General features: G+C 38.4%; 1 protein-coding gene across 1 annotated transcript in view; it reads right to left on the bottom strand.

Moving 5' to 3' along the window:
• Positions 1 to 1768: 1768 nt before the first annotated feature.
• Positions 1769 to 21619, bottom strand: part of MMP2 (matrix metallopeptidase 2) — a 35982-nt gene continuing 16131 nt past the window's right edge. Inside the window, exons 6-13 of the mRNA XM_052797456.1 lie at positions 21063 to 21236; positions 18865 to 19038; positions 17563 to 17718; positions 15608 to 15761; positions 9692 to 9828; positions 7728 to 7887; positions 4151 to 4260; positions 1769 to 2786 (exon numbers count right to left, since the gene is read on the bottom strand). Coding sequence (XP_052653416.1) covers positions 2683 to 2786; positions 4151 to 4260; positions 7728 to 7887; positions 9692 to 9828; positions 15608 to 15761; positions 17563 to 17718; positions 18865 to 19038; positions 21063 to 21236 — 1169 coding nt within the window. The 3' untranslated portion in view covers positions 1769 to 2682. The remainder of the gene's footprint in view (positions 2787 to 4150; positions 4261 to 7727; positions 7888 to 9691; positions 9829 to 15607; positions 15762 to 17562; positions 17719 to 18864; positions 19039 to 21062; positions 21237 to 21619) is intronic.

Raw genomic sequence — 21619 nt, 5'->3', positions numbered from 1 at the left:
TCGTGGGATTGCTTTTGCTCAAGGGCCTGGGTGCACTTGGTGGGTGATGCGAAAAGATGGGGAAGTCCGATGTGTGCCTCAAGGGGATTTAATTTTAGGTGAGAACAGCCAGAATTAAACTGTATATTAGTTGCTATATAACCCTGCTACTGTATGTTATCCTTACTATAATTATGTGCTATATCCATAGTACTATAGTAAGAATCACTTAGATCAAGCAAGAAAAGAACTGTGATAAAACTGAGCAAAGCGCAGTAGTGATGGAACCAGAACTGACTCCAGCATGCAACAATCCAACGGTGCACACCATCCTCCTGCTGCGCCAAATGTCACCTGCTTGTCACACTGCACTGAAGCCCAATTCTGCTCTACCGACTGAGAGGACTTTGCACCATCCCTCCTGCCCAGAAAGACTGGTATGACAGATGGAGCCCAGAGTCGGAAACTAAATGAACTCAATGAACATTTTATGAACATGACCCATGAACTAAAGGAATGATATCTCTGTGTGTGTATACATATATATATATATCATTGCTCATATGTCTTAAAGGGATGGAAAAGTGATGATTGATCAGGATGTAACTAAAGGTATGGGAACTGTGCATGACGTCAATGGTATAGAATAAGGGGTGGATACTGTCCTGGTTTCAGCTGGGATAGAGTTAACTGTCTTCCTAGTAGCTGGTACAGTGCTATGTTTTGAGTTCAGAGCGAAGAATGTTGATAACACTGATGTTTTCAGTTGTTGCTCAGTAGTGTTTAGACTAATGTCAAGGATTTTTCAGCTTCTCATGCCTAGCCAGTGAGAAAGCTGGAGGGGCACAAGAAGTTGGCACAGGACACAGCCAGGGCACCTGACCCAAACTGGCCAACGGTGTATTCCATACCATGTGACGTCCCATCCAGTACAGAAACGGGGAAGTGGGGGGCAGGGATTCGCCGCTCGGGGGACTGGCTGGGTGTCGGTTGGCGGGTGGTGAGCAATTGCACTGCGTATCATTTGTACATTCCAATCCTTTCATTATTGCTGTTGTCATTTTATTAGTGTTATCATTATCATTATTAGTTTCTTCTTTTCTGTTCTATTAAACCGTTCTTATCTCAACCCACGGGTTTTGCTTCTTCTCCCGATTTTCTCCCCCATCCCACTGGGTGGGGGGGAGTGAGTGAGCGGCTGCGTGGTGTTTAGTTGCTGGCTGGGGTTAAACCACGACAGCTTACTAGCCAGTTCTATGAATCATGGACTCAATGTGAGAGACATGTCGAGAAGGATCTGGGTTGACCACTTGCATGATGCAGTCCATAGAGTCTCACAAGGCATTTAATGTGCATGGAGCTGGATAAGATTCTTGGCAAAATGGTGTCTGATCTCATGGGCAGGAGTAAGGTTTTACATCTCTGTTTCTCAAGCTTATATTCCCTGTAGGATACAGATACCACTGTGTCTATGCTGACTCTTCCTGTCTGGGTTGTGGTGAGGTAGCCTGCTGATAAGGAGAAAGAGTGTGGATAATAGACAGGCATGTAAACTGTTCTGAGAAGGCAGCAGGCTTCGTGGAGGTGTGGGACCATATCATCTCTTTAATGTAAATTGCTGCAGTTACATCTTAGAACTAACAGAGAAAATAATCTAGGTTTCTAAATAAATCCCATATGCAGTTATATACTGGGGTAATACTGTCTTTCCTTTGACAGGTATTTCACTGTAACATGCTACTGAATTCCTAATTTTAAATGATACAAGGAAGCCTGGCCATGAGAAGTGTTGACAGTGTAATTTGATTTTATTTGTATCATTGGCACTTCATGTGTGGGACATTCTTTTCTGTTTTATTTTTTTAATGAGAAACATTCTATCAGATTGTGAAAAGAACATTTTCTGTTGCCCAATGCATAAGCAAAAAACCTAACTGAACAAAACCCCAATATTATAAAGAACAGAAAAATAAAACAAGTTAAACAATAATACTTGGCTTTTATGTATAACGCATTGACTTCAAAAATCTGAGTCATTCCGTCCATATAAACAAGTTATATAGTAGTAACAAAGTGCATGAAGCAAATTGCTGAATTTAACTAAGGTATTAAAATAAAAAGTACTTTAAAACAATACTTTAACACAGTTTCTTGCCATGATTCCATCATGCATCAACACAAATCAAATCCTGAGGCAACCTGTGCCTTTGACAGTCTTTCTGTATTATTATGTAAATAAGTGGAAGTAATGATCAAACTCGCAAGAGGGTGAAAAACATCAAGACAAACCATCTATTTATAACAGAGCTGTATTTAAAAAAAAAAAAAATCAAAGTGCACACTGCTGGTACATCTCATTTGAGCCTATCTGGGACGTGTATAACACAGGGGCGTGATCCAGTCTCCAATGGTTTAAATCCTCTGTTTAAGCACCAAGGGAATAAAGAATGATGGATGTTCTGTTACTAGCATTACTATGACTAGCATGAAAACTGAAAAATTGTACCAGAATATATACGTAAACATCTTTTGTATACTGAGGAGGCAAACACTCTTAAATTATCTGATGTGTACAGTACTGGTACTTAATGTTTTGGTGCCAGTACCAGACTGGTCCAGTAATTAGCATTCAGATCTATTTCTAATTACAGATAAGGCATATAACAAAAAAGTAAATATTTGGTTATTAATATCTCGTACAGTTCAGCAACCCAACCAGTCAGAATTTATCTTGCCGATTTTAACAATCTTCAAACTCTTGTCTTCCATTTGTAGATAGTACTGATCTTTGAAAAAGTAGGTGTATCCTGTGAAGGTAAATAAAAAAGCAGACTCAGATTATGGAGCACATAATTCTTGATCAAAGTTTTTTTGTCTGTTTGATTTCTTGAAGCTTAATGAACTGGAAGACTTGTTTCCTGAAATATTTATATACAATAAAAAAGATTTATTGTAAAAATACATAGAAATTCCCATCCTGGAGAAGAGAGGTCTTGTTAAATGGAGCCTGAAGTCAGGTTACCATTTTGTGAGCCAGAATTTTCTGGGAAGAAATGTTTTCTGGCAAAATAGATGTTCAATACGGTTGAAAATGTAACCGAGTTGAGACTTGTGATATCAGCACCGCTTCCAGACATGTATGCGTATCTGTGCAAAATATGAGGCCACTTAAAACCATGGACTGGGCTCTCAGCTGCATTTGATAGGAGGTTAAAAAAAAGAGCAAAATACAACCCATTTGTGCCTGTGATCAAGGAGGTTGTCATCCTTGAGTTCTGACTGTGCTAGAGCAGGATAATGCTGAAATGGTGCTGTGACTACATGCAGGTACTGAGGAACCTATGGAGCTGTCAAGAAGTTGGGAAATTTCCAAGCTATAGGGCCTGGCCCAGTCGTGTCTTCTGGTGTTAGGACATCCTGTGCATCAGACATTGGGTTGCAGGAGTCGCTTCAGTCTCTGTCTGAAACTTCACTGGAAAGACAATTCTCCACAGAGCTAATTTTCCCCATGCCCAAACTGGAAAATCAACATGAACCCAGATCTGAGCCTCGGGGACATCTTGACATAAAAGTGACTGAATCACTGATTACTTTCCTCCGTGTCCTGTCTGACATTTGTATAGCAGGTTTCTAGACCTGTACAGCATTGCAATGGAAAGCAGTAAGATGCTTCAAGACACTCAAACAAGACAGTATATAGCCTTTTTAAAAAAAAAACAACAAAAAACAAAACAAAAAACGCACAAGGAAGAAAAGGGGAAAGATGCTAATAAAAGCTGTTTCTTGACTTTTTAAGCTTTGTAGTATTCAGCATCAGGGAAGTAAATGATAAAGAGCTGTAGCAGATTGAAATTAAATTACCTTCATGAAAAGGGAAATTAGCGTAACTGTTATTTGCTTGGATAAAAATATTCAGGAGAGGTCATATTCCCTAAATGTTTCATTTTAAAAAGTTTGAACTGTGATTAGTAGGGTATTTATCAAGTGATATTTAATGGGAAAATAAAGAGACAAAAAAAGTTTGTTTGAACCAGTGGTTTGCAAAGCTGAATGGGAATTTGGCTCAATTTGGCTCCTACTCATGGACCACAAGAAATTAAAGTCTCTAATAAGTTTCACAGCAGACAAATAAGAGAGCTTGTTAGTGACTTGAATCAGAATTACAGCTTACCACTGTCACCAAGACCCAGGACAGCATCGAGGTTATCTGGAACGCCATTCCAAGAGTCAGCAATGAATTTAGGGGATGCAAGCTCCATTTTCTTCTTTTCTTCATTGTACCTGAAGAAAATTATATCCCTGCATTACAAATCTGTATTTAATGTTAAAATTTAACATAATATTTCAGGGAGTCCTCAGCAAATGTGACTATATAAAACAATCAAACAAATATAAAGCTGAGATGTAACATTGTTTCTATTTCATTATAATTATTCCTGACTCCTTTAAAACCCTGTGAAATTTTACATCTTTCCTTTTGGAAATGCAATTCTTGCTGAATTGAAAATACACTTTCAAAGCAAAACCTTTTTCAGAAAAGTAGCTTTAAAATTCCAAACATAATTCTAGGAAAGGTAACTTTTTTCAGGCAGCAGCCAGCATCTGAAGATAGCAGTTTTTAATGTGAAATGGCTATCTTTTTCAAATCTTCTTTGAAATATGCTTGTAGTCCATGTAATTGATGGATTGCTATTAAATTGCTAATTACTTTCCCTAACATTTCAGTAAACCCCCCTGTTATTTTCACACAGTCTCTCTCTTTCAGTGATGATCAACAGATAAATGCCAAGTTAAAAATATATGCTTTTCTTTGGGGGGGGAAAAAAAACCAAACCACAATGGCTTTCACAATCTATGCTTTAAAGAGGAAAAACTCAGCTGATGTAAATCCACCTAACTCCATAGAAGTTGAATCTAGTTTGCAGTACCCTTCAGAAGTGAATGGATCTGTCTGTATCCACATCTGCAGATGATCATTTGTTTCATTTACTCTGTGTGCTTTCCACTGTAGAATGCAAAGATAGATTTGTGGAAAGCCAGTTTTACACTCCCACAAAAAAGTAATCCAGGATCTCCCTTTCCATATATAGGGAATAAATGTCCCAGGGATGAAAGGTCCTTGAGAGTGAAGATGGAAGGAGCAAGACTGTGGCCTTGTTTCCCCATTTTTCTGATTCATAGATAGGAGTCAGTGCTGAGCAGGAGGAGTGGAGATGTCCTGAGGAGCAATGACATGGGATAGAGTTTGAACCAGGCTTCCAATGCATGTGAGGCCTCAGTCACCCTAGCAGCACTTCTTCAGGAGCAGTGGACTTCAGAGAGGTCATCTTTGACTAGTACTGGAGAGAGGGAAGCATTTATGTTCTTGATTTCAATTTATCTGTATCTGTATGTATCTCTGTACGTATCTTTCCCTCATTGCTGTATGGAACTGCTTGGATTATATCTAAAGTTACACTAGCACAAATGAACAGTAGGTTGATCAAAATCGATTTAAATTATTACTTTAAATTGCTTACTATTTTTTCCTTGGATATTTAAGGAAAATCTAGTACCTTGCTGTGTAGCTTTAAAACCAGCTGTGGAAGCTGAGCCGGTTCCTCTTCCTCTCCGTCACAAAACTTCACTTTGTTTATCAATCTTGTTATAACAACACTAAAATAGCTTGGGACTGGAAGGAGGGAGAGGAGAAGGTTTCCAAAAAATCCATTTAAAGTAAGTGTGATAATGGCACAGGAAGGACTATGGTATGTAACTATTTTGATTCCATGTGGCAGAGCGCTTGTATAAAATAAAACAGCCACATACTTAAGGGTTATAGCATCTGTGTTAAACAGAGATGCTTTTTTTTCTGAAATACTTGTCAACTGCTTGCTTTCTTCTTTACACAGATGGAAATCACTTAAGCTTATTTTGATGCCTTAACAACAAATTATGCATTCCGCAGTGACTGCAATTGATAAGGTACTTTGATAGAAATACTGTCTGTGATTAGAGCGATGAATTACTTGGAGGCCCTGGAGCACAGTTAATCAAACCAATAGCTGGTACAGAGGAGACCAGCAGCTTTGCTAACTCAGAGTCTGTAGATTTTGGGTAGGAATTCAAAGTATTGCAAATGGCTGTATTAGAACTACTTAGAACTACTTGCAAATGTTTAAGATGGTTTCTACAATATGACATTAAAAAATGAATAACATTCTTTAGCTTTTAAGTTCTTTTTTTTTTCTTTAGATAATGAAGAAGAGTACTGTCCTCAAAGTAATTGAAAGTTATGATCAAATGGCAATTGTGAAAGGGTATTTTATTTACTTACAGGAATCCACAGCCATTAGGATATAATAAAGACACTTATCCAGTTTGATCATAACATGAAATTAATGTTCACATAAAATGGAGTCAGTTATACTGAGACCTCCTTTAATACTTTATATAGAGCATCTCTCAGAAGGAACCCTTATAGCTTGGAGAATCTTAGATTTCTGGTGGGTGTTTCTGATGTTTAACTTTCCTCTAAATTGTCAGCTAATTAATGGTTTAACTTTCATCCTGTTGTGTAATGTCTGCATTCCTGAAGTAAAGTCTGGTTCCTGGAAGAGACCTCTGATGGTGAAAGCAGGAGTTAGTGTCTCTGTTTTGTTCTCATGCCATTCTGATAGGCAGCACCGAGGTAACTCACACAGTTCCTCAAAACACCAAAGTGCCTCTGCTTTTTAAGGTGATCTTTCCTGCCAGATCTTCCTGCCAGTTATGATAATGAAATTCTATTAAATACAATTAGTAGACTCTTCATCAGGTATAATATAGGTTATTTATTTCTACCACAGTAATAGCCTTGAGACATTTTAAGGACATTCTTTCCTAATCTAAGAGTCCAGTATCTTTCCTGGATAGAGTGTGGTAGCAGGTCACCTGAGTGTGGTTGCTTACATTGCATCGTATTTTGCGTCTCATACAGCCTTTCGAACAGGAACCTTGGTGCAAATAGGGTTACACGCATTTGTGGAATATCACATTTGTGGTGTTCTTTGCAACAAAAACTTCTCTGAGCATGTACTGGAAACATGAAAAGGATTGTCGAGACTGTCAAAATGAATTGAAGCTAAGACTTTTCCCAGAGTACTAACAGATACACTTCTTGTGGTTTGGTCAGATCTCCTGAGTGCCAATTCTATTAGTAGAGCAAATGTGTTAGTGACTGGTACATCAGCTGCTGAAAGGATTTACAGTCATCCCCAGCACGCTTTGCTAGGCACCCTGCTGTTTCTTTTACATCTAGTGCTTCCAAACGTGATGGTTTAGTGAACGAATTTCAAAGGCAATCTGGTCAGTCTTTGGCTTCAAGTGATTGGAGATCAGCCCATTTTTAAGGAATTCCTTTCAGAGTTTTCTCCCAGCAGTTGTGAGCTGACAGTAGGGACAGCTTGCCCTTCTGAAGAGCCTGAGACTGACGTGGGGCAGTTGGTACATAAGGGTTGAGGGATGGGTTGTTAGTGGTGAGCAGCCTGACAGACTCCCAGATATCCTCTTCCATTGCAAGCTAGTTTCCTGCTGCTGTACTGAAGCGCTTTCCTAGACACGCTCCCTGGTTCAGCATCCTCACTCGCCACTCTGTCAGTGCTGTCCTGGCAGCCTTTGGTTTGTATTCTCAAAAGATGAACCCCCTGCCTCCTGAACCTCAGTATGCATTCAGCCCTGGAGACACAGCTTGGCTAACAACATACCACCACCACTTCAATATATCTTACTTCCAGTATCTGTCTCCAGCAAAAATGTATGTCCTCTTGTTTCTGCCCCAGTTAAAAGCTGCATCAACACGTTGCACATCAGGGGGTAGTCCCAGGTTGGTGAGTTTCTTTGGATAGCCCCTATCCAAGTTACTGGCTGAATAAACCCAGTACTCATTTCCTAAGTAGGGGAGAAAACAAAGCAAACAAACACTGTTTATTAATCAGATACAGAGTAGTATTTCTTCTTTTATGCTTTGTTATGTGACATTTTATTGCACTAAATGCACTACTAGTCTTTCTAGTATTTTACCATCTGTGAAGTACTAGATTAAAGTGCAGGTATACTGTGATTACAATTTCTGCTTTTGCCTCTTCAGTGTTGCTTGCCTCTCAGCAAAAGACTTCACCTCAGCTTTCTCTTGCTTCCTCCCTTCTTATCGGTCCCATCTTTGATGCAGATGCTGTCTTAGTACAGTTGGGGTTATGTTAAAACAAATAGTTAATATTGGTCATTTTTTGTATGATGAAGATAGTCTGAAACAAGGCACGGCCACCTGAAGGTCAAATGCAGAAGCTCATGTTCACCCTCCATTTGTTTTGTTGAGTGATTTTATTGAGTGATTAACAGGAAGTTTTCACCCAGACTTCCTGTTTCTTTTGTCTTTTGTCATGCAACATTTTCTAATGTCTCTCCAAATAGGTACTAGTGGAAGATGTACTAGTATTCTGCGGTCTTTACATGGTATTATAATTTACTGAGTAAATACCCTCAGTGGATTCACTGAAAGCCATGGAAAGATTCATTCATGAAAGCACATTTCTTTGATTCTGTGCTAGTGGGAAAGAAAGTAGGTACAGTCTTAATACGAGAAAAGTATAGTGTAGCATTTGAGTTCCAGAGAAGTTACTATTTGACCATTCAGGAGCAAAGGGTGGGTCTCAGTAGTAAGTAATATAACTTTCAAACCAGTCTTTGTTTGTTTGATAGTTCTTATTTATTTATTTTTTTAAAAGCAGGTTAGTTACATTTTCCTGGAAATTACAAAGAGAGGGAGAGAGGTTTAGATGTAATAAGATTATATATAGTATATGCAATATTTAAATTGTTTTGGCTTGCCTGAAATAAAACTTTTTTAAGCTCCCCCCACCCCACCCGCTCCCTGCCATGTAAACTAAAGCAAATGACCTTTGAGACATGTGGAATACATTATCATTACTTTTTTTCCCTCCTGTACAGAAAATGTACAGCAGCATCAGCCATATGGTTTTTACATGATTGGAGATGTTTAGTCATGTTTTTAGTAGATACTGGAAGCCAGTTGTTGCTGGCTCAGTTTTTCATGTTGAAAATAGCCTCCCAGCTCCTCTAATTTGGCCAGTACAGCTGAACCATATGTGTGACTTATGACGGACAGAGTAGTGCTTCCTGTTATCCTCCTCTCCCATGGAGGCAGCTAGCACAGCCGCCTGTATCCTCTGCCTGATGAGCCACCAAGGCAGATACTTGGAAGCCAGAGTGGAAGTCAGTCGTTGGCAAAAGAGGAGGAGACAAGGAAAGGCATGGGAGGAAAAAAAGATCTAATCTTCTCAAGCAACATGTACAGAGACAGTAAATTAAAATGAGAGGAAACAGAAGAAAAACAGAGCAGTGACTGATGAAACAGAGTTCCCACTGTTGCTGTTGTTGCTTTTTGTTTTAAATATTGACCTTTGTTTAGTCTTGCTTAATGTTGAAGGTGTCTTTCTAGGTCTTTATAGCTCTCCTTTGTTGTAATGGAGGCTGAATGCTGTTCAGAGTCTTTCAGATCCAGCCTTTGTCCTAAAATCCTCAGCATGGGATGTTTGAGATGTCACCCATACCTGCTGGCTATACTGGCTCTTAGGCAGGCCATTCCCTGGCCCAGTTACAACTCAGAGGAAACTGAGCTTGAATGCAACTTTTATGCAAATGGCTACTTACATTTTAAAACTTAAAACAATACCTGAAAAAAATACAGCCTTCTCATCCTGAGGGGCCTCGTAGACAGCATCAATTTTCTCTGGCAGATCAGGCCAGAATGTAGCAACAAGAAGAGGACCTGTGGGTTTTCCTCGGGCGTTTACAGTCCTCCACATGAATCTGAGCAGAACAGAAAATTGTGCGAGATTTACAGTGAACTAATTCACCAGCACATCTGTTTCTCATCATTTCTGGCAAAGGCCACACGAGCGTGCATATACACACATGCACACACACACACATTAGCAGCAATACATGCTTGTAACTGTTTTCCTACCGTGACTGAAAAGCCGAATCATTCATTTAGAAGCATGTTGCTAAAACAGTTGCACAATAAGCTGCATGCTGGAGTGCAGGTGAAATTGCTTGTGCTGATTGCTTTGGAGTTCCTGTTGCTTTTTGTATCAGGGCAAAATGTATTCTGTGCTTGAATACACAAATAAACTCATTTACAAGGCATTTAAACTATTAGAGCTCTTCTGCTGTTGTGTATGGAGCAGACGGGTGAGTGTTTGACAAAAGCAGAGATTTGTATTCTGTGAATTGCTCTTGCAATTACTATTGTAGTGACTAAAAGTTCAAATTTAATAACAGTATATCAAACTGCTTGGAAGTGAGCTCGCCTGTAAAAGAAACTGCTAGCACTAAAAATGTTCATTAGAGAAATGCAGAGGGTAATTTATTGGCTATTTTATGTATAAGTAGGATCATCATTTGATTTAATCTTTTAAAAGCTGTAATTATCTTTAAATGGCAGAGCTTTGTGCTGAGGGCTTTTTGTATTAAAAATGGCACTGCTATTTCCTCTCCATGGAATGAACAACTTTTTTCCCCAACAGAACAAAAGTTTTGCCATGGTCATAAAATGAAAAATCAGCAGGCTGGTGGAATCACTCTTGCACCAAGCTATAGCTATTAAATTCTCAGGTCAGACAGCTTTTACCATTATTATGTTGCCGAAGCTCAAGGTGCTACTGGCATCTTATTTTTTGCAGACTGTAAATAGTCATTACCCATTCCTACCTAGAATAATTATACCTTTAAGAAACCCAGGATCTGAAACTGAATTTTGGTTTTGCCTAAAACTTGGAGGAGCAGTCCTATATTCATTTAATAAATTGCTTTATCTTTATCAACAGAAGTTTGACTGTGAACAGAGCTAGTTAAGACTAATAAAACATTTTGAAATGCATTTGCAAGTACGATTAGTTGCTGCATACTGAATTATGATAATCTATAGTGTTTGATATGAGGAAGAGTACAACTGGCAAGTGCATTGTTTTTTTGTCTCTTAATTAAAAATACATATTAATTTAACCCGACATATGGTACTAATAATTAAGATATTAATATGTTAACTTAACTCTCATTTTGCATACATACATGTATTTTTAACATGTACAAAAATATCTCTGAGCATAACTCATCAAAATTTTCACTTAAAGAGGCAAGGAATAAGGCATTTAACTGATTAGTCTTGCTCTTGACAGCATTTAAACACATATGAAATGCTGTAAAAGGCTATAGCATTTGTTCTATGCATCTCTTTTTAGACAGAAAAGCAGATCCAATATGATATGAAATGGAAATACATATAACAAATCTTTCTAACAGTGTATTCATAAAAGTAGCTCCTTTAAAAATCCAAGTTACAGAAGTCTCAATCAAATTTGGACCTGATTTATGACTGAGTCAGCACTAATAATTACTATCTGCATGAATTCCAAACTTTCCAGAGCCAGTGGAGACTTAACACCGGGTCTTTATTAAAGCACACATTTCAAGGGACTTGTTAAAACAGGAGATTTTCTCATGGAAAGGGAAGCTTTGTCAAAGCTAAATTTTCTTTTGTTTTTGAATCAGGTAGGATGTGTTTTTATTTCTACTTGTCTTATTGAGGAAATGGTGAAATTAATTATTTGGCTTTCTCATTTCACTTTCAACATGTTAGAAATCTTTTAACTCATTCAGGTTAAATTTTAGTATGTTTATGGACAGATTTAATACTTTGTTACAGTAAGTATTTTACATTATATTTTAACATAAAAAAGATTTGCCATTGTTATTATTACTACATGCAGTTATATAAAGGGACCAAATCAGTGGGTCTTTTTTAATGTCTTGGTAAACTTCTGAAGTTTGAATTTTTGTTCCCTTTCAGAACAAAACCACCTGTGTAAATGCCGTACTCAGGCACTCTGATTGCTTGGAGGATTCTGTGCCTGGTGGAAAAGCCCAACTGTTCTCTATGGCCAACAGCGCCTCCAGTAATTCCCTTTTATCTCCTTGGTTTGAGGGGGGATGGAAAAATACTTTTTTGAAAGAATTAATCTGATCTGACCTCCTTTTTGCTATTTACTCCTTTTGCCTGTGCAATATGACAGTTGGATGCTGTGGTCATTTTCATGAATCATAAAAGTCACACGACACATGATAGACATTTGTTTTTTGAATTCCAAAAGTGAGTCATAATGCTGCTTGCCTGATAGTTGGAAAGCTGCAAGACTGACAGGCAAAGCCATTCCAGAGCAAAACAATTCAACAATTGTCTGCTTTTGCTACATGTTAGATAAAGCATGAACAGATTGTTTTGTTATTTGCATAGTTCTTTGACCAACTGTATCTGAATGTGAAATACTTCTGTTTTGTTGAGATTATATAGAATACTGAATCACTTTGCTGATTTAGGAATAGATTTTAAATTGTTCTGTGTTGGATCAAGCCTTGCGTGATTACCAGTTTACAAAAGCAGAAGCAAGGTGGAGGTCTGGCTGAAAACCAAGGCCCATAAGTGAGCAAAAGAGGATCAGTATGCTGTGAATACTGTGGAACCTGAAAGATTTTTTACTGCTGTGAGAATATCTTTTTCCTTTTGAAGGCACTGAGCTGAGGTGAATACTTTAGCGCTCTGATGACTATGCCAGCCAAAGTGGGCAGTGTTTTTGGCAAACTTGTTAGGCCAGGGTGGTGGGGCCAGCTGTGTGCAGGTTGTTGGTGGAAGGGTCCAGTGCTGGCTTTCTGTGAGGCTGATCTGTTGGTACTGTGGAGCCATTTCATGGCCAAGAAAGGGCTGTTTCTTGCCATTAGGGATCACCGGATTGTAAGGAATCTTAGCCTGCCACTAAATGGGGCCAAGAGGAATAGTAGAAAAGGTATCATAGGGGTCCCCACAGACATGTTGAATGAACCCTTTTTGCCCCTAGCAGCTGTAATAGAAATGGGGAACATTATGTTTTAACAACCAGAAGTTTTCAATCCCGTTTCTGCATTGCTAAAATGCAAAGTTTGTGATAAAGATTAAGTCAAACTTCAAAGCCCAAACACCATTATTCTGGGTATCACATAAATGGGAACTAGAAGGAAATACACTGAAGGAATTACTGTATACCATAGCCTGTAAAATTACCTTACTGACTGTGATTTTTTGTTACGAAAAGCTGGTGAGTAGAGTTAAACCGTGCAGCATAGTAATAAATCCTTCATATCTTCTAGCTGAAAATTTAAATCTGGAGGAGGTGGCTGGACTTTACACCACAAAGAGATACAAATAACTATTAAATTGCTGTTTTGTGAGGGGGACCTTGTCTGTTGGTTCCTGCTTGCTTTTAAATTTCAGCTGACATCTGGCAAGAAGCAGTGAACAGGTGAGTTGTAATACTTCCATCAGCTTCAGATGGTTGTGTATGTTTCTGTATGATAGGAGACAGTGTTTGATTTAGGCACGCGCAGTGAACATGACTGTGCCCACATCTTCAATGGCTTTGGGAGAATGTTCAGGGTAACTGAGGATAAATGATTTCAAATTGTGGCAGGAAAAAAGGAGCTTTAGTGTCTCTCACCATGGTGCTGCCAAGTCCCATTCTCCTTAGGAGATGCTCTTCATTGCGGAGCAGCTGGGTAATAGGCCCTGGCAAAGACAGTGGGAGCTGCAGCTGTGCAGCCACCTAATTTTATCAGGAATGTCTCTGCTCTTGCATCAAAAATGCCTTTTGTGTCTTCTGCCTTGGAGGCCTTGCACACATGGAGCCTATCCCAATCACCAGTGCCCTTGATATGTTATTACAGCAACCACGAGTCACATCATACTGTTATTTAATGATTTTGGACTCAACCTGGATTAAACCACTCAGGGACAAGACTTTGCTCACAGTTTTTCATGATTGTATCTTTATGAACATGGGAAAGGAACAGATCCTCTTTGGACCAGTCTGTCATAATGAAAGTTATGCTAAAACTGAAGATTTGCTAAAACAGTGTCTCCATGGTGGAAGAGGCATTTGATATTATTGCCACTAGCTTTGAATGAACTACTTTTTTGGAGGAGTGTTTTTAGAAATTGAGATTGCAAATTTTCCTGCAATCAGATTTGAAGCTTTCCCCCAGACTGCAGACTATATGAAGTGAAATCAGGAAGGATAGTGCCTCCAGAGCTCTACTCCACTGAAAGTGATGGGATTTCCATTGCTGAATTACAATCCTTGTAGGTTTTGCTACAAGAGGCATCCGGAAATATTTTATAGAGAATGAATCCTTCTTTGGCAGGCAATAGACTGGTTAATACACCTCTTCCATTGCTAATTTTGTGATTAACATTACAGATGGGTAAATCTCTAAAGATTTTGCAGGTCATATCTGGTTTGCATAAGCATCTAGAAGTTTGGATGTGTCTCCCAGCTACTTCACCCTTTTAAGCAACCCTTGTGTGACTCCACAGAAGCTGGCAGGGCTGACACCAGGGTTGATTTTTGCTCTCCAATCTCTAAAATTGGACAGAAAATATAATGAGAACAGGCTTTTTCGTGAGGTTTGTGGCATTTCCTTGTCCTGATTTTAGCTAGAGCTACCACCAGCCCAGTCGTTGTCATAGCATCTTGGCATGCTCAATCCCAGTGTAGGGCAGAAACTAGAAATTAAAAACCACCACAAAACTGCCTAAAATAATGACTGAAGTTGAAAATTCCAGAGTCTCAAAGTTAAGTTTGAGAGTAGCTCTAAGAAAAAGTGAATTTATGGCATAATCATGTCACCTATCTCTAATTACAGAAAGTCTTTTGGACATGAAGATGGTTGGGAATAGTCAGCATGGATTCTCAAACGGGAAGTCATGCTTGACCAACCTGATGACCTTCTATGATGAAATGACTGGCTTGGTAGATGAGGGGAGAGTGGGTCAGAAAGGTTTTTAACCCCGTTTCCAATAAGATTCTCATAGAGACGCTGTTGAAGTGTGGGTGATGTAAGCAGACAGTGAGGTGGACTGAAAATGGGCTGACTGGCTGGGCCTAGAGGGTGCGGTCAGTGGTATGAAGTCTAGCTGGAGGCCAGTAACTAGCGGTGTACCCCAGGTGTTAGTACTGGGTAGAAGACTAACAACTTCAGTAATGATCTGAATGCTGGGGCAGAGTGCACCCTCAGCAAGTTTGCTGATGACCTAGAACTGGGAGGCGTGGCTGATAACACCAGAGGGTTGTGCTGCCATCCAGAGGGACCTTGATCCCTGGAGAAGTGGGATGACAGGAACCTCACACAGTTCAGCAAAGGCCAGTTCAAGGTCCTGCACCTGGGGAGGAACAATCCTAAACACCAGTACAAATTGGGGGCCAACAGACTGGAAAGCAGCTTTGTGAAAAAGGGCCTGAGGTCCTGGTGGAAACCAAGTTGACCACGAGCCAGCATTTTACCCTTGTGGCAAAGAAGGCCATATTATTTAACTGTAAAACCAGAATTTGCCATCTCTTTCCCTTAGAAGTTGATTAGGACACTTTGCTGCCTCTGAACACACAAAAGAGAGGGCAGGGATTGTGCCTGATAATAAATTTCTAGATTTTGATGAATACGTCAGATATAATACAGATTCCTCCACCTGAGGTCCCGCTGGTAAGCAATTTATCTCACTTACCTATCTTTGAAGAAAAACGTTTCTCCTCTAATTTGTGCGACTCCATCAAATACAATGTCGTGCTTGCAGAGCTCTGGAGTGACAGGTCCAAGGGTTGGACGTGGTCCTGGCCGTGGTCCTGGCCCTGGTCCAGGTTCGACATCAGTCGATACTTCTGTAATGATGAACACAGATATTCTGTTACACTGAAATACAGTGCTGCATAGGTTACAGAGAAGATGAACTACCGTGACTTCTAGAACGGGAATAATTTGGAGGCAGTGCTTGAAGGAGAAAAAATTTATAGTAAAATCTTCTCAAAAGAAGGGTGGTCAAGTACAGCTGAGAAGGCCTTAGCTTCCAGTCCTGCCTTAATCTGCTGTGTGGCCTCATTCAAGACCCTGTGCCTGTGTAAGTGGCTGTCCATGTTGAGCTGTCTATTTAACTTGAAAGATATTCAGAAGTGGCTATATTGGGTTCAAATGTTAACATTACAATTTTTTTTTACTGGCTTCTAAAAAGAAGAGAAATGCATTTCAAAGTCCTTCTATTCAGAATTATCCGCAACTCTGCTGAGAGAGACATCAAAGTGGATTTCTCTTCTTTCTAGAAGTACCAATATTTTGCAAGTTACAAAGATGCATTTTGAGCCATTTGTATGATCTTTCTGCCCTCATCAATAATCAAAATGTGCTCTTCAGAACATACGCTTTGCCATCTGGTTTATTTTATTTTGTTTTATTATTTGGCTGCTGCTGTGTTGCCTTATAAGGCATTTGCCTTTTTTCTTAGACATCACATTGATTTACTGTATGAAACAAGGTGGAGTGTGGCTGATTTGAGATAATTATAATGCAAGAAAACAAAGGGTTTTTTGAATACTTGTTTTATATAGAAAGTGGTTTGTAAAGGGTTATATCAGTTATAAAGAAGCAAGAAAGATAGTTTTGTCTCAGGTTTTGGAGTGTGCCCTGAGAGAACTGGGTTAAACTCTAAACTCTATCAACGATATGCCATATGAGCTTAGAAAATTCACTTAACCTTGCCCATGTCTCAATTCTCAATCTTAATTAAAGCGGCTAAGAACAAGGCAAAAATGAAGATTCAAATCAGATTTTTGATAAAAAAGTGTCTCGTGGTAATCATTTTGGTATATTCTTATTATCGTTCCTAAGGTGTTGTATACTGTAAAATATAGTCACTTACAATTAGGAAGATATCTCAGTAGAAAAGTGAAAAGCACAGAAAGAGAAATGGTATAGATTTTCTTCGTCTGCTTAATTGACTGTAGTATACTTGTGCCTCTACAAGGTAGAAAATGTATACATGGAAGGAACTTTAATCCTAATAATTCCTATGCATTTTACTAAGAGTATCTGTGGAGAAAAAAATAAATTTTAATGATGTACTAACATAAAAATACTTAAATCCACTTTTTCTCCAGGAGCTTGCCAAATACATTAATGTTGAAGTATCAGCTCCCACACACTCTGCAAATGTTACTGTGACAGTACAGCTTGAATTGTTGTGGGAAGGCAATGTGAACTGTTTCCAAGCTGGGACAGGAAACAACGTCCTTCCCCTCTTACAGGGAGTTGCAATCTGGGAAGCTCAGAGTGTTGTAGACAGTAACACCCCAAACCACCCACGTCAGGTATTTCAAGCTAGAGAAAAGCATGACATTTCATTGTCCCAGTAAAGGCAGTAGAAATTTTCTTCTAAAAGTTTGGTTATGGGGAGTTTTGGGGCTCCTGTTAGTTCAGTAAACTTAGTGACACCTCATCCTTAAATTGTGATATTTGATTGAAGTAGGAGTGGTGGTAATAATATGAAGAAAGCAGGGAAAAAGGAACAGAGGATGTTTGTGGCATTGGTGGTATTGTGAAGTATGTAATTTACTGCAAGTTCAGAGTCCCAAATTTCAACCTGTGCTCCATGCTTTTCTGATGGGCTCTGCTGATGAGGGAGGACTTTACCATATAGCTCCTGGATCCCTTTAATATCATCCTGAGAAAGTCGAAAGTTCTTGGTGTAGGTGTAGATAGGGGCCATAAGAGCTCCTGGATCCTCAGAGTGCTCTAATCCCATAGCATGGCCAAATTCATGAGCAGCAACCAAGAAGAGACTGTATCCTAAATAACACAGCAAGATAGTATTAGCTGCTTGCATCTAAATAGAAGTGTACCACACAGGTTATTCATAGTATTACAATTTTATTTCCTTGCTACCCATCAAAAATCTCCAATAATAAATATGATAATATGTACAGCCTCCAATGGTGAATGTCATACACATTGCCAGAAATGACATTTCGTTAGATTCTAAAACTTCCTTCTGTAGCTGATACTTGCTCATACAAATCTCACATGCAAATGACTTTGACCACAGTCTTAATACTTCTGTGAAAAAAGGAAGTGTAGCAAATAAAATCAGACTTTTTTTTAAGCACAGAAGAATTAAACTTGCAATCTAGACCTCAAATCTTACTTTACATCATGAAATGACATGTAAGTGATAAACAGGTCTGTATATCTGTGTGTCTGTGAACAGAGCCTGGATCAGTACTATTGTACCACATATTGTTAGGTTAAAAAAAAATCTTTTATCACAGGGTGACATTTTATCAATTATGCCCAAACAGTCTTTGAAATTTGGCAGTTATTTTCCTCCTAAAAGAAAAACCTGAATCTAGCATTTGTTTGTAAATGTGTAAAAAGCCTTTTGCTATATTTAATTTTACCTTACAAATAAGGGCAAAGATTAACCAAAATAATTTTAAATACTTATATTCACCATACAAATTTTATATTGTCTCTCTCATTTTTTAAACATGTTTTTCATCTTCAGCAATATCGGCCACAAATGTATTAATTTTTTACATTTAGCATTTGTTCCTAATTTGGCCAATAAAAGAGGGTAATTATGACATACTAGTGAAATACTATAGTACTTGTGGCTTTTAGCCTTAGAAGTCAAAACTGGTGTTGAGAAAAACATTTATTTATTTCTTAAACGTTTTTGGTTTTTATATTTTGGAAAGATACTTCATTGTTATAATTTTAGAAAATCTGAATGTTTCAGGCAGATGAGCTCTGAGACTGACTCTTTAACCATAGTCTTACATTTAAATGTAGGGGTTTTGCTCAGATTTCGGGCTGGGGGGAAGTACTGTAACCAGACAGGAGTGATAAGTATGAGAATTAAATCATTGTAAGTGTGACATCATCGGTGTGGTCAATATGCTGTTACCATTGTATTGCTCTGACAAACTGTGTTACCTTGATCTGGACAAAATCCCCACTTGCGGTCATCATCATAGCTACCGGTAGAAGCGCACCACAGCTTGCCATCATTGCGACCTGCACTCGTACAGGACTCGTATTTATTCCCAAGGAAGATGAAGGGGAATACACAAGGGGCTCCCTCTGAATTTCCACCAACTGTTGACATGGCTGCAGAAAATGACAGAAAACCACAGTGTGAAGGGAGTCCCTTTTGTGAGATTAAGCTGATGCATCTTCTCCTAGACTACACACTAAAACCAGAAAGCAAGCAGAAAAATCTGCAATCCACTTAAGAACATGAGGAGTAAGATTAAATGTAGTATTTGAAAAGAAAATTGTCTGACAGAAAAAAAGGAAAAAGTCTAGGCATTGCCATTGCAATGAACTTGCCAATAGTTTTGGTGGGAGTAAGAATGAGCCCTGGACTTACATTCACAGCTCTGAGAAAACAGCAGTTAACAGTGTTTTGTGGAAGGTGATTGCGTAGCAACTATCTTTTGATGGTCTTTCCTGGTGATGGTTTAAAGTGTGTCTCAAATAGGTCGAAGGTAGGTTTAGTGTCAGAAAGGTTAAAGAGCTATTGAGTATCCACCTGGTTAGTAGGTGTCCCACTCAAGTATAAGCTCTGAAGTAAAAAAAAAACCCGAAAGGTCCAGAAGAGGAGTCATATCAAATAAATTTTTATGCTGACAGCAGGGTACAGTTTAAAAGCATATGGTTTTAAACATTTTCTAAAGAAAAGGATATCAAATGTGAATGGCTTTTTTTTTTTTTGAACCGGTGTTTTTGCAAAAACTGGTAAATTTTTCCCCTCAGTGTGTTCTTATCTATGTAGTATATGGTGGTGATATGTAAGAAATAACATTTGTATATGCACGTACAAGTATTTTCTAGAGGGAAGAGGGTGTAACTAAATTTAAAATTACAGTTTAAAGTAGGTATTGTAAACAGAATAGGAAAAGAATATAAAACTCACTTAAATTCATTTACACTGCTGCCTGGCAATTACAGTTCCTTTCAAATTACCTGGGAAGGTACAGAAGAGCAACACAGAGGCAAAGCTGGTTGTGTCCCTAACTATTTATTGTTATTTATTTCTCATTCATTATTACTAATTAATAAGCCAGAAATTAAAAAAAAGAAAAAAAAATCACAGCTACCTCAAGCAGTAATGTCTTATGCTGAAAAAAAGCTTAAACTAAGTGTATTTCTTGGTTCCAGTGATAGAGACTGTGTTACCTAGGACTTTGGATATATTGATTCTAGATATATTGGTTCGTTTGTTTGTTGAACTATCCTTTAGATTTTTCTCTTCCTGTGTAGCAAGTTAGAATGAATTTGGTCCTTTCTTTTAATTTTCTTTTTCTTTTTTAAACATCTGTAAGGTAAAAGTGAAGGGTTACACCTGGTTATCAAAAGTAACAGGAAGCCAAATACCAATACATCAAATCCCTATTGCAAATGCTTAGGCCATTTTCAAAATACTCAAAAAACAGGATGCATGTAGGTTTGAATGTAGCTTCAGGGTGCAACAGGGTGAATGTAGCTTTCCCTTGGCTCTGTTAAAAGCCTGAGATTTTAGAACTGCCATAGCTAACTTATACAGTCTAAATACTTATGGCTCTAGTCTGTATCCTAAAATTGAACATCTGCCAAGCTATACAAGGCTATAAATTAATTTTTGTTCCTTTATGTAATAAAACTCAAGTTGAAAAGTATAAAAAATTGTGAAGAAAGCAGAAATCTATTTTCCTGACTAAACCATTTTACTTAGTTCTTTTTAATTGCTGAGAATATCTATTAACTCAAGCTTAACATACTAAACAGGATTTCTTTTTTCAAGTGTAAATGGTAAGTATTAAGCTAAAATATTATTCATGCTTTCTTCCATCACATGAGACTTCTCTCTGAGGGCCATTAACAAATTGTAATCTACTCGTAATTACCCTGCAGTGGTAGACATTTAGTCCTATGGTTCAATGACATTTGTGTATCCCTGATAAGCTTGGTGTGCTATGGCATACCAAATCATAGATTGCTCCTGTTCTAGTTACTTCCTTGGCCACCTATGCTGAAATTGTGCCTAACTCATCAACTTTTGTGTGCTCTGGTGGAGGTGTAAAAACAGGAGGCTTTTGTTACTTAAAACAATGACAAATTAGACTGTGCTATGCAAGCAACGTTCCTCATACCAGTTTCCGGACAGAATCCATATTTCTTATCTCTATCGTAGTCTTCAGTGGTTCCACACCATCGGTATCCATCTGTCCTGCCTTCTGTTGTGCACTGGTCATAGGACTGGCCTTGAAATTTAAAGGGAAATTTGCATGGCTGCCCATCACCATTGCCACCCATTGTAAAAAGTGCTGTAGAGACAACGAAAGAGAAAAACGTCAGTACACAATGCTCAATAGCAACAAGGAATCATTGTGTGCCAATGGTAACGTGTGAAGGTCTTGACTGAGATTAGACAGCTGTCATGCGTGCTACAGTTCACACTTAGAACTTCTATTTTACACCAAAAATGAAATGCTTTGGCAAGATAGACAAGAGATGTTACAATCTCACAAATGTCTAGAAAGGAATGACTGTTTGATCTTTATAAATGAACTGGGAATGAAGAAAACTCTACCAAGCTGTTTGAATGTGGTTTGAATTGTGTGTATCCTTTATAGCCTGCCTTATAACATAAAATTAATATCCCTTCTTGAAACAACCTTTAGAAAGAGGATTCTGAGAAAGTCACTCA

This window comes from Harpia harpyja, chromosome 9, assembly GCF_026419915.1.
Source record: "Harpia harpyja isolate bHarHar1 chromosome 9, bHarHar1 primary haplotype, whole genome shotgun sequence".
Taxonomy (NCBI): domain Eukaryota; kingdom Metazoa; phylum Chordata; class Aves; order Accipitriformes; family Accipitridae; genus Harpia; species Harpia harpyja.
The sequence above is the reverse complement of the archived record's forward strand: the minus strand, read 5'-3'. Positions and strand labels throughout refer to the sequence as shown.